This window comes from Choristoneura fumiferana, chromosome 2 (assembly GCF_025370935.1).
Source record: "Choristoneura fumiferana chromosome 2, NRCan_CFum_1, whole genome shotgun sequence".
In the NCBI taxonomy this organism is placed as follows: domain Eukaryota; kingdom Metazoa; phylum Arthropoda; class Insecta; order Lepidoptera; family Tortricidae; genus Choristoneura; species Choristoneura fumiferana.
The window spans coordinates 8049178-8064521 of record NC_133473.1 but is presented as its reverse complement, the minus strand read 5'-3'; the positions used below and the strand labels follow the sequence as shown (position 1 = coordinate 8064521).

General features: G+C 35.7%; 2 protein-coding genes and 1 pseudogene across 3 annotated transcripts in view; all 3 read left to right on the top strand.

Moving 5' to 3' along the window:
- The first annotated feature begins 93 nt into the window (after positions 1-93).
- Positions 94-710, top strand: LOC141445477 (pyridine nucleotide-disulfide oxidoreductase domain-containing protein 1-like). Its single transcript, XM_074111319.1, is given in 3 exon segments — positions 94-215; positions 218-439; positions 442-710. Coding segments are annotated over 3 exon segments (507 nt in total). The 5' UTR covers position 94; the 3' UTR covers positions 606-710.
- A 487-nt stretch (positions 711-1197) lies between these two features.
- LOC141442091 (vesicle-associated membrane protein 7-like) lies at positions 1198-8155 on the top strand (annotated as a pseudogene). Its single transcript, XR_012452880.1, has 4 exons — positions 1198-1622; positions 1967-2194; positions 4705-4772; positions 5802-8155. The product of XR_012452880.1 is annotated as a vesicle-associated membrane protein 7-like (transcript).
- A 410-nt stretch (positions 8156-8565) lies between these two features.
- LOC141442075 (proton channel OtopLc-like) overlaps positions 8566-15344 on the top strand; it is a 129061-nt gene continuing 122282 nt past the window's right edge. Inside the window, exons 1-2 of the mRNA XM_074106988.1 lie at positions 8566-8680; positions 10561-10901. Coding sequence (XP_073963089.1) covers positions 10678-10901 — 224 coding nt within the window. The 5' untranslated portion in view covers positions 8566-8680; positions 10561-10677. The remainder of the gene's footprint in view (positions 8681-10560; positions 10902-15344) is intronic.

Below are 15344 nucleotides of genomic sequence, written 5' to 3'. Positions count from 1 at the left end.
GAAGTTGAACTTACTAATGGAAGAAGAGTACTATGTGACTTTGTTGTATCAGCTACAGGGGTTGAGCCAGCAGTAAATTTTATATTGGGATCAAATGCCTGATAAAGGAACAGATGGTGGATTAGCAGTGAATGAATACCAAGAAACATCAGTGAAAGATGTATTTGCAGCTGGTGATGTGGCTAGTGCTGCTTGGCCCTATGCTCCGCACTGGTTCAACTAAGGCTTTGGACACAAGCAAGGCAAATGGCGGCAATGGCTGCCAAGTCAATGCATGCTAGAATAACAAACCAAGAAGTATTACAGGACTTTTGTTTTGAACTATTTACACACTGCACCACCCTCTTTGGATACAGAATTGTATTACTAGGAAAATATAATGGACAGGGATTAGGCACTGACTATGAAATACTACTGAGAACTACACCTCAACTTGAATATATAAATTTGTGCTTCAAAATGGTAGGCTACAAGGAGCAATTTTGATTGGAGAGACAGACTTGGAGGAAATGTGTGAAAATCTTATCCTTGATCAAATAGATTTGTCACCATTTGGTGATGACATCCTAAATCCAGATATAGATATTGATGATTATTTTGATTAGGTAATATTATTTTAAGACCAACTTTGTTAATACATATTTTAATAACTTTTTTTTTTAATAAACATTTATTTTTTTAATGTTTTGTCTAAACTATTGGGCAAGCAGTCAGTGACTTTTTTTTATTTTACCTTTGATTGGCCACATTTTTCTAATTAAAGGCCCTAATAAGCATACTTTCATGTTTTATTCAAAAAGTACTTTTGTTTTCCCTTGTAAAATAAGTTAGTACACAGTATAGCATTACATGATCACTACTGCTTTTATTTAAAACGCGCTGTGTGTAGTAATTCATTTAGTTCTTAGTAATCTTTGTTATACAACATGCACTGTACGTCCCTTTAAAGCAACTAAACATCGTCAATTTTTATATTTCTTGCATCCTTTTGGGATCAAAAGAAATCCAAATAGAAAATAATAAAACAAAAAGTAATGTAAATATCATTCGCCAACATTATAGCGCAATTTATTCGAACGAAACGGTTCGCGTTATGACACGTTGGCCAAAAAGAAGTCATTACATTTTGGTTACTCTGTGGTAAACCTGTGTTTACTGTGGTGTGCTGTGGTGTCAGTAAAAAAAAATATTCTCGAACGTACGTCTTGCTCGGACTATTTATTTTATTTTGTCTTTATCTTTGATAAAAATAAATCGAATACAGATTTAATTAGTCGAGACATTTACGTGGAAAGTTGTTCCTAGTGTCGTGGATATAGTCCTCGAAGAACGTAGAGCTGTCTGGGTGATCAAGTTTTGTTTTTGTATTTTCCTTTGTAATTGTAATCTCGGTCGATTCTGATTCATTGTCGCATCACAATGCCTATCCTATTTAGCGTCGTAGCACGAGGTACTGTTGTTTTGGCCAAATATGCCTCATGTGCGGGTAATTTTACGGAAGTCACGGAGCAGATATATCAAAAATACCACCCCACGATGACAAACTGACATACTCTCACGGGAATTACTTGTTTCATTATATTGCCGAAAATAAATTGGTGTACTTCTGCATTACTGATGATGTAAGTATTTATTAATTTTTTCAACAGCTTACAACTTTTGCACATGTAGTCGGCAATAATAAACAATGGTCACGAAATGGAGCAGACGGAAAAAATGCTTTTCTTTTTTATTTACTAACATAAAGCGTTCGTGTGTATGACAGTTTACTGGAAGAAGCTGTGACTAAAGATATTTTGCCTTTTCCTCACCATGGAGTAGGTGTTTCTGTGGTACAAGATGAGAGGAACTCACAAGTACAACTATACTGTATAACTTGTGTAGATCATTTTGAACTTTCTGTATACATTTAGCATGCTACTGATTTTTAGAATAGGTATTTACATATTTTTTTTGTGATTTACAGAAATTTCAACGATCCAGAGCATTCCTCTTCCTCAATGAGATTAAACGAAGGTTCACAACAGCTTTTGGTGAAACGGCCCAAACAGCCATCCCCTATGCCATGAATGGTGAATTTGCCCAGTGCTGGCCACAGAAATGAAACATTACACAGAATCTGGGGATCTGAACACTATATCCACAATATATGGAGAATTGGATGAGTTGAAAAACATCATGGTTAAAAATATAGGTAAGTTAATTATCAATATCTTACTTACTTGCCATTGTATTGCAATTACTATGAAAGCTGTGCCTTTTTATATAACTACTTAAGTCATAAGCTAAAAAGGAGATTGACCACTTTTTATAGGAACTCAACTAAGTGCTGCCCAGAATAAACACAGTGCATTATTCTCCTTAGGCTAACACTAGACATACATACATATATACTAGACTGTATAATAAAGCAATCTAACTAAGGAGTCATGAAAAGAAAAAGTTTTGATTGGAACTAAACCATTTATTTCTTACATTAACCCCCGTTTCACCATCCATTGATTAAATTTATCTGACAGATAAATGTGATGCCGTTTCTGTTTGTTTTGTTTGAATAGACAAAGAGCATCACATTTATTCGTCAATTAAAATTAATCAGAGGGTGGATTAGTAACATCATTTAGTTAATTCAGTAGTAATAAAAAAAAAAAATATATGTTTTGTCTAATAGAAAGTAACACAAGGAACTCTCTTAGAGGTATTTCCATTTCTGTGCAGTATTTGATTGTACACACTTTGTCAATCTCCTTTGTTTTCTATTGTTGAAGATTGTTATCTTGAGCTTCCTAAACATCATATTATGCTTAATACCAAATATTAATACTTTACTAGAAGCTAGGTGAAATCATGTAGTTCATTGTAATTTTTTTGTTTGGAAACTGGGTCACTGTGTATAGATTTCTGACATTGTTTTACAAATAATATTATTGATTTCACATTTTATTAATACATTGACCATTTTCTGGTTCTGATAACTTATTTATTTGTATGCAAACAAAGCTTATCACTACTTTTATCTTTATTGTTTTTGTTTGTGTTAATGAGTGATATGTATGGAAATGTCCTTAGTAGAGCAAATGAGGTGGAATTGTTTACAGTTGAATGCACATTGAATTTAAATTAACAATAAGCTTATCAATGGAATTCTAATGTAAATTAATGAGATGAAAAGCCTTCTAATGAATAGATAATTTGGGATGGGATCAGGGTTCGAAGTTTTCATAGCATGTTAAGACGAAAAAGAGCTGTGTAGTCGAAATTAATGTTAAAATACAATCTTACTTCATAATTTTCATCATTTTTCAAGCTCCCGAGTATAAAGGCTGCCAAGTTAAGTAATTAAATGAAAGTTTACAATTAGGTTTTTTTCTCTCTCGAATGATTATACTTTTCTCAATCCAAAAATATTTGAAAGATATAATAAATAAAAATATGTATTATAAATAAATAAAAAAAGTAGGTAAATGTTTGCGTGGTAATTTTCTTTTATTAAGGCACTAAAATAATTATCAGGACATACCTATATGCACTTCAACATCCATAATAGTCATGCAAGCTAAACATCTATCATAAAAGCCTTGAATTTCATAATGCACCAAAGTAACTAAGGCTTCTCTGCAAGGTCAGCACAAAATTGTTATGTAAATAGTACAGTACATACATACATAATAGATAGCATTTGATTTTTACATTATATGAAAATTGTATGTAGTACTATTGATTTGATGAGGTTTAGTAGAGGAATCACAAATGGTATGAGAGGATGTTATAATTTGCTAATGTATTACTGTTTTATCAAGTTACTTGTTTGGAGGTCATTATGAGTGAAATCTTAGACTCAATACAATGTTACATGTTTACTAACAGTGCATCTAAGGCTTGTCCCTGATTCAAAGAGATATGATGAATGGAAGTGTAACAAAACGATAATACAGACAAGGTTATTTTATTATATGATGTCCCATGTGATATGATAGCAACCTTCAAACACCTGCATCAAAGGTAAAGATAAGTTGACTATGCAGGGCGACAGACTGCTAAACGGTGAACAAAAATAATTGTTTATGCAGATTTTCGTGACATATAGCTATTGCATTTTCTTTGTGTGTTATTTAGATTTTTGACATTGTTTGTAGTGTCCAAAATGGTCACCCTATCCTACATGAGTGGCATTCAAAAAATTGGTAATGTTCTGTTGTTACGTAAAAATTAGCAATACAATTGTACCATTTGTAAATGCCATAGTTAAGGTGTCCAACTAGTTCATTCATATTAATACTCTTTGAATTAGTTAATAACGAGTCCGCATCTGTAATTTTCAGGATGAACTTTTTCACAAATCTTTTTTGAGGCTTCCAACCAGTTCTCACAGAGGTTTAATTAAATACCTGGGTGACCGAGTTTCGTTCAGGCTAAAACTCGCTTTTTTCCATTACATCAAACATATAAGTAACATTGTAATGGTTGGTCAAATCCAGGGTGATTAATAGTAAATAATCATGATTTTTGGTTAATTTGAAACCATACTGAAATAATTGAAGGCGCCAAATTGGCTTTTTGGACATTACCTATACGTACATACAAGTCTTTATAATTAATTTATACTAGTAAAGGCTATCTTAGTAACATTTCTTACCATGACTAGGAGTGAAATTTTAGTTAGCACATTATTTGTGTGTAATGTTTTATTTTATATTTTTTCAGATAATATGGCGACACGTGGCGAAAAATTAGAGCTGTTAATCAATAAAGCTGATAACTTGGCCACCAACGTTAGTAACTATAATAAACATCTATTTTTATAATAATATCAGGGTATTTTAAAAATATTATTATTATGACTTGGTGAATACAATACAATACAAATATTCTTTACTAGCTGTTTTTTTTTTTATACGACTGGATGGCAAACGAGCAAGTGGGTCTCCTGATGGTAAGAGATCACCACCGCCCATAAACATCTGCAACACCAGGGGTATTGCAGACGCGTTGCCAACCTACAAAATACCTACAACACCTACAAAATAGTGTAAATTTTTAATCCTTATTTTTAGCCACTTTCCTGAAAATAAATAAAAACCCCTTTTTTTTATTCGGATCATAAAATATCTGGACACTTTTTGTAATGACTCGTTGCAACGTTATTCGCGTTAAAAAGGGTAATTGTTAAAGCGCACTACCATTATCCTGTATTTTCGTTGTTTATTTATTTTTGCATTCGGCGTTTGCAATGTTATTCGTGTTAATTTAGCTAACGCTATTCTATGCTATGATACAATAATCGTGTCTTGAAGTTTAAAATTATTATTTTTCTTAGTATTTCAAATCTTTGCTTGAATTATTAAAAAAAAGAAAAAGGCAACACTCTCTTGGAATATTATTCGTGTAAATTTGTATGGAATAATTACCAATGAATAAACAATAAAAATACTATTTCTCAAAAACGGTTAATCAGATCGGTATAAAAAAAATTGTTGCCATACCTTAGGCCATGTAAAAGCAAAAAAAAGCAATAAAAAATTTTTCGTGTAAAGGCCTTTGCACGTTTATACGTTTGGACCATCGATATGACTACTTTGCCTACTTTAGCGTGTTATAAACGGTTGTCTAGAAGAGATTACTGATAAAACCGTCTTTTGTATACCGTGCTTTTCGTGTTTATTTTTGTTCACTCAATGTTCAATAAAGAATATTTGTATTGTATTTTGTTTCTAAAGTCAATTATTAATCCATATTATAATCGTTTCTGGAGCGAAACTATGATTAAAACGGTTGCTAACAATATTCAATGTTTTTTTCAGTCCGTCTCTTTCAACGGCACTGCACGAACGTTACAACGCAGCCTGTTCTGGAAAAACATCAGAATGTACGTTATCATGGTGGCTGTAGCTGCACTGGCGGTTTACCTCATCGGCGCGATGGCCTGCGGCGGTTTAGCGTGGAAATCATGTGTCGGTTAAACCTCACAGTGCTAAGTTATTGCTATCAAATGATCAATCAAATTATTATTTTGTAAATTCTGGTCTATCAGATTAATGGGAAAAATGCAAAAGAGCTATGACATGGCTAAATATTTGGTTTTACGATTAGGTACATGACATGTCTATATTGTGAGGTATATTATAAGATTTATAAGACACATGAAATATTATTTTCGGATTTTATGCTGTGCTGTACTTATTTGGTGTTTTTCACCAGATAATTCGAAAGATATGCTTTAGTCTGGAAAGTTGCAATTAAGTGGTCTAAGTATAGTTTTTTGAAGAGGTGCAGGTATTATAGTTTTTCGATAGCTTGGTTCTGGCAGGCATATAGATAGGCCTGGTAATGGCAGACAAGCTACTAAGACTTCATACTTAAAAAAAATACATGTTAAAAAATGAGAGCTTTTGTTCCTCGCTTGTTAGAACGACGATTATAAAGAAAATCTGGACCTCTTCAAAAATTTACTTAGCCCATTGTTACAAGATCCTAAAACGAACTTCTCTCTTTCCTAGTTTAGAAAACAATTTTATGGAATTAAAAATCGTATGCTAATCTCCACGTAACATCGTAATTGGGGCACATTTGACAACGCGGTTCTTTATATCTTGTTCCTTTTTTGGCTAAGAGCTTTGAATTTCTCTTATTTACATGTTTAATGCAAATATACCCACAATGTTGTTATTAGTTATGTGTCCTATTTATATTTTTTACTTTAGTCTTATTTTCTTTCATCATGATCTAGTTCGTGAACTTGCATATAAAGACTTGGACATTCGATGGCGTTTGCGAAGTAATAGTAAAATTTGTAACTCAACAATATGTCGTATTTTTGTTTATGAAATAACAGAATTACTGAATTACTTGTGTCGTGTATTGACGTTGTAACCTAATACTTGTTGCTGTATTTTTAGTAGTTATGTTTTAAGTACAGTATTAAAACTAGTTGGACACTTTTGCACCTTGCCTCATTACAGCCATGTACGCTACGGCCATTAATTATTGTCATTTTCATTTTAACGAAGTACATAAGTGATCTGCTATTATTTACGCTCACTGTACCTACCTAATGTTATGTTAATGACAGTTGTAGACCGTTGCGCGAACGTTAAATACAAGCTGACACATTCGCGTAATCGCTGCACGACGCTAGGAAAACTGTGTCCAACCAACTTTATTTCTATATTTTTTGGTTAAAGAAGTTTGATAGACTAGAATAAACATACTATATTTTTGTTACAAGTTTTTTTATGTTATGACACATAAACTTAGCCACATAATTATGATATTCTAACATACTGTTATCTCGAAGATTGATTGTAATAAAAAATATGTTACTAAATTGTGCAATTTGTAGATTCGTCAAAGTATTTGTAAAAATAATTGGCCTTTGATCGGATAAAGAATTACAGCAACTGAAGCGGCGTTAAGTTTACTTAAAATTTCTTTGATTGGTTTACTGACCAGGATGACAATAAATGACTTTATAAAAGGGCTTATTTCCATTTACTTTCACATATTTTTTTTTCATAAAACTAAGATATAGCCGAATTCGGCTTATGCTTTCCTAAAAGAAATCCTAAGTAATGCGTTACGTAAAGCGATACAAGTATTTTTTTACTAAAATGTAATAAAACAAATAAATGTTGTCAAGACTTCAATGGAAATAACCCATTTGTAATTCCACCTTCAATTTATAATTATTTCTGAGGTAAGTTTCCAAACAGAAGTCAATAATTGTAGCGATCTAAAACTTCACTTTTCGTTGCATTTCCGGTTGCGGTATTGGTGTCAACGTAGCTCACGCTAGAAAATATGTAATCGTCCGTTTCAATCCCGCAAGTATTTTGGTGGAAAAGCTGTGATGTTTTTGCACGAGAAGGTATTTTAAAAATTTTTGGTCTTATCTTTATTTTTATTTTATGCTGTCATTAAATTCATTAATTCATAAAAAGAGCAATAAATGTGAATCCCGTTTTGTAAGTTTGTGAATGAGTTGTAGCTTTTAACCTTCGTTTAACATTATAATATATTCCAAATTGTATATTATTGCGTTTCGAATAGACTACAAAGTATTGTGATATCGATATGTTATAAGTATAAATTAAATGACTTGTTTACCATGTAAAAATATGTTATAAACTTGTATAGGTTATCACAATAATAGCGTTTTATTTTCTCTTTGTATGGTGAAGCGTACCTACTTAGGTACTTCGGATCCTGCATGCATTCATACATAAAAAGTAAAAAAAAGGAATATCAAGTAAAAAAAAGTTCAAACTCAAACAAAACTTTGAGAAAGCCTGCATTTCAATCCATTTATCCAAATTTATACAAAAATATTAAGAAAAGCTAATTAAATTGCAAAATTTCTTTTTACACTTTAATTTTGTAGTAACTCTTGTAGTGATATAATAATATGAAACATTATCTTGTTTTACTTTATCATGCATCTTCTAAACAATTCCGTGGCGACTGTTTCCCGGTGTCCAAAGCTCCCGAATATCCTGCCGAGTGCAACGGGACCGGAGCACGTTGGATTGATCCCGGTTCATCCCCCGCCCTACCCGCGAAGCGCCCGAGCCTGACTCGCGGGCCTCGCGGCAATCGCGCGCCAACTTTAGCCGCGGGAGGGCGCTCCGAACGCGCCCCGACGCTCCGTATCGCACGTGTTACTACTGGATAGTACTATCGATGTGTGAGTGCCCGTTGAATATTTCGTGTCAATACGCTTTCGTGCCTAGCACACGAATTGGATTGGTCGGCGTGTGTAAATGAGCATGTTTGTTCTTGGGCATTATTGTTGTCCCCTGGTACAGGCAGCGATTAATATCGCCGTGGATGTGCTTTTAATATTAATGCCGTGTTGGATCCGTAGCATTATCTAGTGGATATATTTCCAATTACGCTGAGAAATATTTATTGAGAGATTTCTGTCATTGTTTGTTATTTCTTTTCGTTTCGTTTTTGCTCTCAAAGAACACTAAATTGTGTGTCACTCTCATTAACTTAGTGCGTGCTTTTAATGAATAAAATCTGGCTCGAAGGACCATTTTTCACTTTCTTAGTCATTGTAAGTAGGTATTGTGTGACTAAATAGTCTGGAGTAAATTAGCATTCAAGGCAAAGCATTCACATCGGATAATAATGACTGATTAATTATTTAGTACACAACACACTCCGTAAAAATTTGACTATGGAAGTTGACATTGGAGCCGCCAAATGTGATGTGTCGGTGTGACTAATATTACTTGGATTCGGTAATCGTTACGAGTCGCTGCGTCCGTAGTCCGTGTGTCTGGCGCGTGTGTGCGTGATCCTCTAGCCATTAACGCCACAGGAAGTAGCGTCGATTTTAGGGAAGGTTAAGGGAATGGTCGCAGGTCATTGTTCTTTTACGTCGAACCACTTTTTTTGTGCCTCGAGAAGATGAATGGCCATCACATTGTTTCTGGCCGGACCGCTTTTTGTTAACAAATCGGAAGCGTTTTTCACGCTCATTAAATTCGTTTCGGTATTTAGTTTATTGTTAGAAAATACTAATTGAATTCGTGCTAGCTGTGTAACGGACTTTCACTGCAGATTAGTTTAGTTACCTACTACCGCTGTCCGCGGTATCGTCTACGAACTATCCCGCGGGAACTAAGAATTTTCGGGGATGATAATCTGTCCGGGATATATAGAGACAGGTGAAGTCGCGGTCAATATATATAGGTAGGTAGGTATTATGGTTTTAGCGCATCGCGGGGTACCTAAGTAGATCCTAACTAGTAGTTATTTAGTTAGTTTTTTACACTTTGATGCTTAAAGTACTGAACCAATCATGGTGAAATTTGGCATGAAGATAGTTTAACGTCCTGGGAAGGACATAACTAGTTAGCATAGTTTTTATCTCGGAAATTTGCAGTTCCCGCGGGATACCGATGAATGAATTATTCGCAGATGAAATCGTGGGTAACAGATAGAAATATACATGAGTGACTTACTTACACCATGAATGAATATGCAGGTTTATCTTTGTCTCTATCTGTGATTCAGCGCATCAACATGATTCATCTTATCTCGGCCTATATACATCCCACTGCAGTGCATAGGCTTCCTCTCAGAATGAGAGTGCTTGGGTTGGAGTTCCCACGCGGGCCCAGTACAGATTGGGAACTTCACATAGTGGTAGATTTATTCGTGTGTGCAGGTTTCCTCACAATGTTTTCCCTCACCGTAAAGCTCATGGTAAATTTGAAATGTATTTTTGCATATTTTCGAAAAGCCGAGTTCAGTTGCAAGCCGAGGCCCGAACCCGCACGACCTGAGAGGCCAAAAGTCAAGCTACTATATAGCTAGTGTACCACGATTTGCAACGTGTTTATACTATACTTCATCACATTTTCCCCATAGATAGGAAACGGTGACTTACCTCAGATAATTTAGCGGCATCTGCTTATCAGCAGCCAACGCTAATACGTCGCCACTTGTTAAAACGATCGACAAATTCAGCTCCCGCTTCATTGTATGTAGAAAGCAACAATAATGCCTATCAACAAACACCCGGCGCATTAACTCGATTAACATTCAATTTAGATTTCAATCCGACACAATGGGTTAATATCCTAATCTCGGCGGGGTCGCCTCAAAATGGATCAGTGCGACAATAGACTCTATGTAACTTCTTACTAATGAGAGAATAGTGCCGCTAAAATGGATGACAGCTCACCGGATTTATCCCTCAAGCTGCGGCGAGGGTCCAGCGACTCTAGGGAGTCGTTCTACATGGATTTTGCCCAAGGAATCGACTCGGACATCGAGGAGGTGACTACTATCGAGCGTGTGATCCCAGAACATCCGGGAGGGCGATCCGAGGGCGATGCTGACACCCTTGCTACTCCGTCCGGGCTCGAAGAAACTAAGGAGTTCCCGCCATGGTGAGACTGATTTTTTACTTAACGGATCTTTATATAGAATTCAGCATAACCTTGTACTTTGGAAACAAGCACAAACACTTCGATCCGTTGTTCCGTTTCTGCGTGAAAGATGGATCAACAAAACACATTTTGAATTTGAGCGTTGTTTGAGGGTAGGTATAGACCTAGTAAACCTGATTTTAGCTTTTTATTCTCAAGTTTTTCAAACCATTTCTAGCACAAATATACCTATCGAATTGTTTTTTTTTATTCTTTTAAATACACCTGTAGCAGAAGAATAGGTATATATTTTCATGACAGAAAAGTTTATAATTATCTTGGTATTTGAGCTCTTACATATACGAGTACATCTTTAGACGATAGAGTGCATGGGGTGTAAATCTTCGCGCTTCCTCCTGACGTTAGGTATTTAGACTTTAGATACACCTAAGCTACCTATCCGTGGAGGTAGGTACATGTATGGTATTCAGTACGGTTCGATAACATTCAACTTCACAGAAAAAGTTATAGTGATATCGCATTGCTCGGCAAGTTAATTCAATATAAAACTAACTACCTACCACTCGAGAAATTTTGTTAATGTTGCCAAAGTATTACCTAATAATTAACGGCACATTGGAACTAGTTTACAATCTCGTTCATTTTGCCATGCGCGTGTTCCGCATCCCTATAAATCATGTTCGCGTAAATTAATATTCCAGCACGGTGAAAACGTAAAACATTTTTAATTGGGTTTGGGGATATTTAATTAATGAATGGCGCGCTTAATTTCGCTGGAGGTAGGTTATATCAGGATTATTTTGTAATGAAGTTAATTAACGCCTTAAACATGCTTGTGTCATAGACGGGTGGATATTGGTAAGTTCCAAACCTACCTAAATATGCAAGAGACTCTTAATAAACTTCATTATGTTTGGGTAAGTGTTCAGCTAACTTTCTCAGACACTACGAGGTTATGTAAAGTCTACAAGTGAACTGAATCTAATATCTGGGCATCGCCTTTGATGAATTAATTATTGAAAGACATTAAAGGTACATTTAAGATCAAATAATAAAGATATGTACTTAAGTACCTAGTAGTTACAGTGACTACTGTAATATTTCCTAAATAGGTCCAAACTCTTGAAATTTTGTAAATGAAGGTAAATAGATATCTGGACTAGGCCTCCCGCCTACGTCCAACACCCGACGTTCAACGGATGATATGATTATGATCTAGATTACAGATGTTACACTATGCAAAGAATACCTTACTTAGCTTATAAAGAACTTGTGTGATTGTTGTAGATACCATCTTATTATCTACCTGAATATATACGTATATTCCTAATGTTAATAAATAGGTAGTTACCTTATCCAAATTCACGACAGGTGTTCCATGGAATTTATCAACTTAACTCGTCTATACGTGCTTCTTCACTGGATACCAAGACTTACGTATTGACTCACATCCGTTTATGGTATGAATTCCTTTTATTCTTACTTACTAAGCGCATTGCTAAATAACATTTGTTCAGTGAACAGGAAAGAAATGGAGCTTTTCCTCTTTACCTTATTTCTTGACATGAACAAAAACACTACTTCAGTGCAGAGTTGATTTCTACTTTCTTTTTTTTCCTCACAAGGCATACCTATCAATAGTGGCACCTACATCGTCGTCATTTAAATAGTAGATTAATTGTTTCTATCATATTATTATGTAGGTAAGTATGCATAAAACATGCAAACTTGCAATGGGTAGAATAAAAGCCCTGGATATTTCCCTTGTCGGCACGTCATTTGCTATGCAAAAATCAATCACACGACTTGCCATACGCGGCACCAGAACGCACAGTACCTTTCCAAGTATTTGCAATAGGATACTAGATACGGATCTCGCGGGTATCGCAGCTTTTACCTCGTTTGTATTATGGTTCAAATCAGAATGGGTTACAAAAACCATAATGTTGAGATGGGAACCGGGACTCGCGATTAAGCGTGCCAGGGTACCCGTTTGACGAGTTTGCTTCTAACTTTCTCCCATGGCCAGGGGTCGGAGCAAGCACGGAGCGGTCATGGGCCTGATTGATATGCGAAGTGCCGTGAGCACACACGATGCCGGCTTTTGTTACTGACGTGAATGTTATAGTGTCGCCTGACGCGGATGTGGCTTTCCTGTTCGGTCAAACGCGAGGTATATCGGTGGGTTCAAAAGTTTTCTAGGAAAATAGGGAATTCATACTTTTTGTTGATATGGCGTTTGGTGCGAGCTTTGCATTAAGGTGCAAAATCTTAATATTAATTACCCACTTTTGACTTTTTCATTTGTAGAGCCTTTAGATAAATTGTAGAGCGCCCAAAATACCCAGTGCCATTGTGACAATTAGTTTAAGTACTATTATTTAATATAGAAAGCTCATACTTACTACCGTATTGTTACTTTTGGACACTCGTTCGCAAAAGGAGAGAAGTTTTGTGTTGCTTGCTGCAAAATTACACCTGAAATCAAACTTGCGTTAGAAAAAAAGCGGCAATCATGTATTACTTACTCCTCTCATATTTCTTTAACATGAATCTCCACAACTTTCAAATGGAATTTTACAAGTTTCCTAAAGACTATTTTTTTCGAATGGTATTTTCGAATGATGTGATTTTATCAATTAGTGCTCTGCCCTCGATTCACTAAATCATAGCTAGATTTTTTATAATTAATTTATATTGAAACTCTCCTTTGAGCGTAGTTGCGTGAGCAAGGGCGGTTAGTTGCAGAAGTTGCAAAAGTTGCAAAACTGAAGCTACAATGACTATACCTCGTAAGATATTTGGTATTAGGTATTTCAGACTTTTTTGTGGTTTAACAAACATGATTGCCAATATCGAGAACTTTCCAAGAGGCGAAAATTAAACGGTTCAATTTAAATTATAAGTCAGGAACGTTTCGACCTTTTCGGAAGAAGTTTTACAAAGGTGAAAGGTTTTTGTAATTTTACAAATATATCTCACGAGAGCTTAAGTAACTTTCCAAATATTTATTTATACGTACGTTTCAATTTATTTCCAAGCACACTATCTCTGCCAAGATCACATTAAATAAAATACAGTAAGATATACTCCAAGTGTATTGCCACAGTTAGTAGCACGTACAAGATTTTTTACAAGTTACATATTACCGATTTAACAAGTAGGTACTACGAGTATATTTACGACAAGAACCGTAAATAGAATGAAACTTGACTTGCGCTACATGGCTGCGATTGACATCAAAACGCGTGAACATAATTCACGAGCTATCTAAACGACACTTTTAACGACACCTCAAATTAAGCATCGTACCTTTTCAATCATTCAGGAAGGGTTTATTACGCAGCTGGCTCATTTGTTTATGTTTTATGACTTTAGGTGGAAGGGTCATTTATTAAAAGCTAGATTATTTTGAGGACCTCGTTGAAGGCGCTTTTTACAAGTTTTACAAAGTATGCGTACTTAAGTACAGCATATTAATAACTGAATCTGAATATCGAAAATACAAACTGAGACATGGATGCATAGAAAAACCAGAAAAAGAGACCAGCACTGGAAATCAAACCCAGGTCCTCAGCAATCCATGCTGCGTGCTATAACCCCTTCACCACTGCTGGACATATGAAGGTTCACTACTCATCTTTAACGGATGACCCCGAGAACTCTGTCAAGAGTGTATAGCACCATAGAACATTGTTTACCGATGGCAATCTTATAATGATATTTTTAGGTTTATATAATTAATCGTTTGTATACTCAAAGTCACTCAGGGGGCTATGGAAAGGGCTATGCTTGGGGTTTCTCTGCGGGATAGAATCAGAAATAATGATATCCGCAGTAGAACTAAGGTTACCGACATAGCCCGAAGAATTGCGAAACTGAAGTGGCAGTGGGCGGGGCACATTGCTCGCAGAACGGATGGCCGATGGGGTCAGAATATTCTCGAATGGCGTCCGCGGACCGGGAAACGAGCTGTCGGTAGGCCTCCAACAAGATGGAGCGACGACCTGTCTAAAACCGCGGGATCGCGGTGGACTCGCGAAAGCACAAGACCGGTCTGAGTGGAGAACCTTGGGGGAGGCTGACACTGCGCGACTGCTGCGTGACTGCTGCGACTGCTGGACAATAGTCCAGCAGTGGACGTCTATCGGTTGACATTATGATGATGATGATAATTAATCAACATCATAACGAATAAATCATGCAAATGAGTTTTTCAATTTTTTTTCTTTTGCGTTTTATCATTCAAAATGCTGAAGTCATTGAGTAGCGTTTCTTCCCTACAAGTTAAAAAAACGAACGACTTTAAAAAGATTAATCTTTTGGATCATGTCAAAAAGCTTAAACCGTAGTCACCTCTAACCATAGACATGTCCGGACCGCAGGGGATTTGGTCTAATGCTATCACTATCGATCAATCATTCAATGTTCTAAGGGGCGATT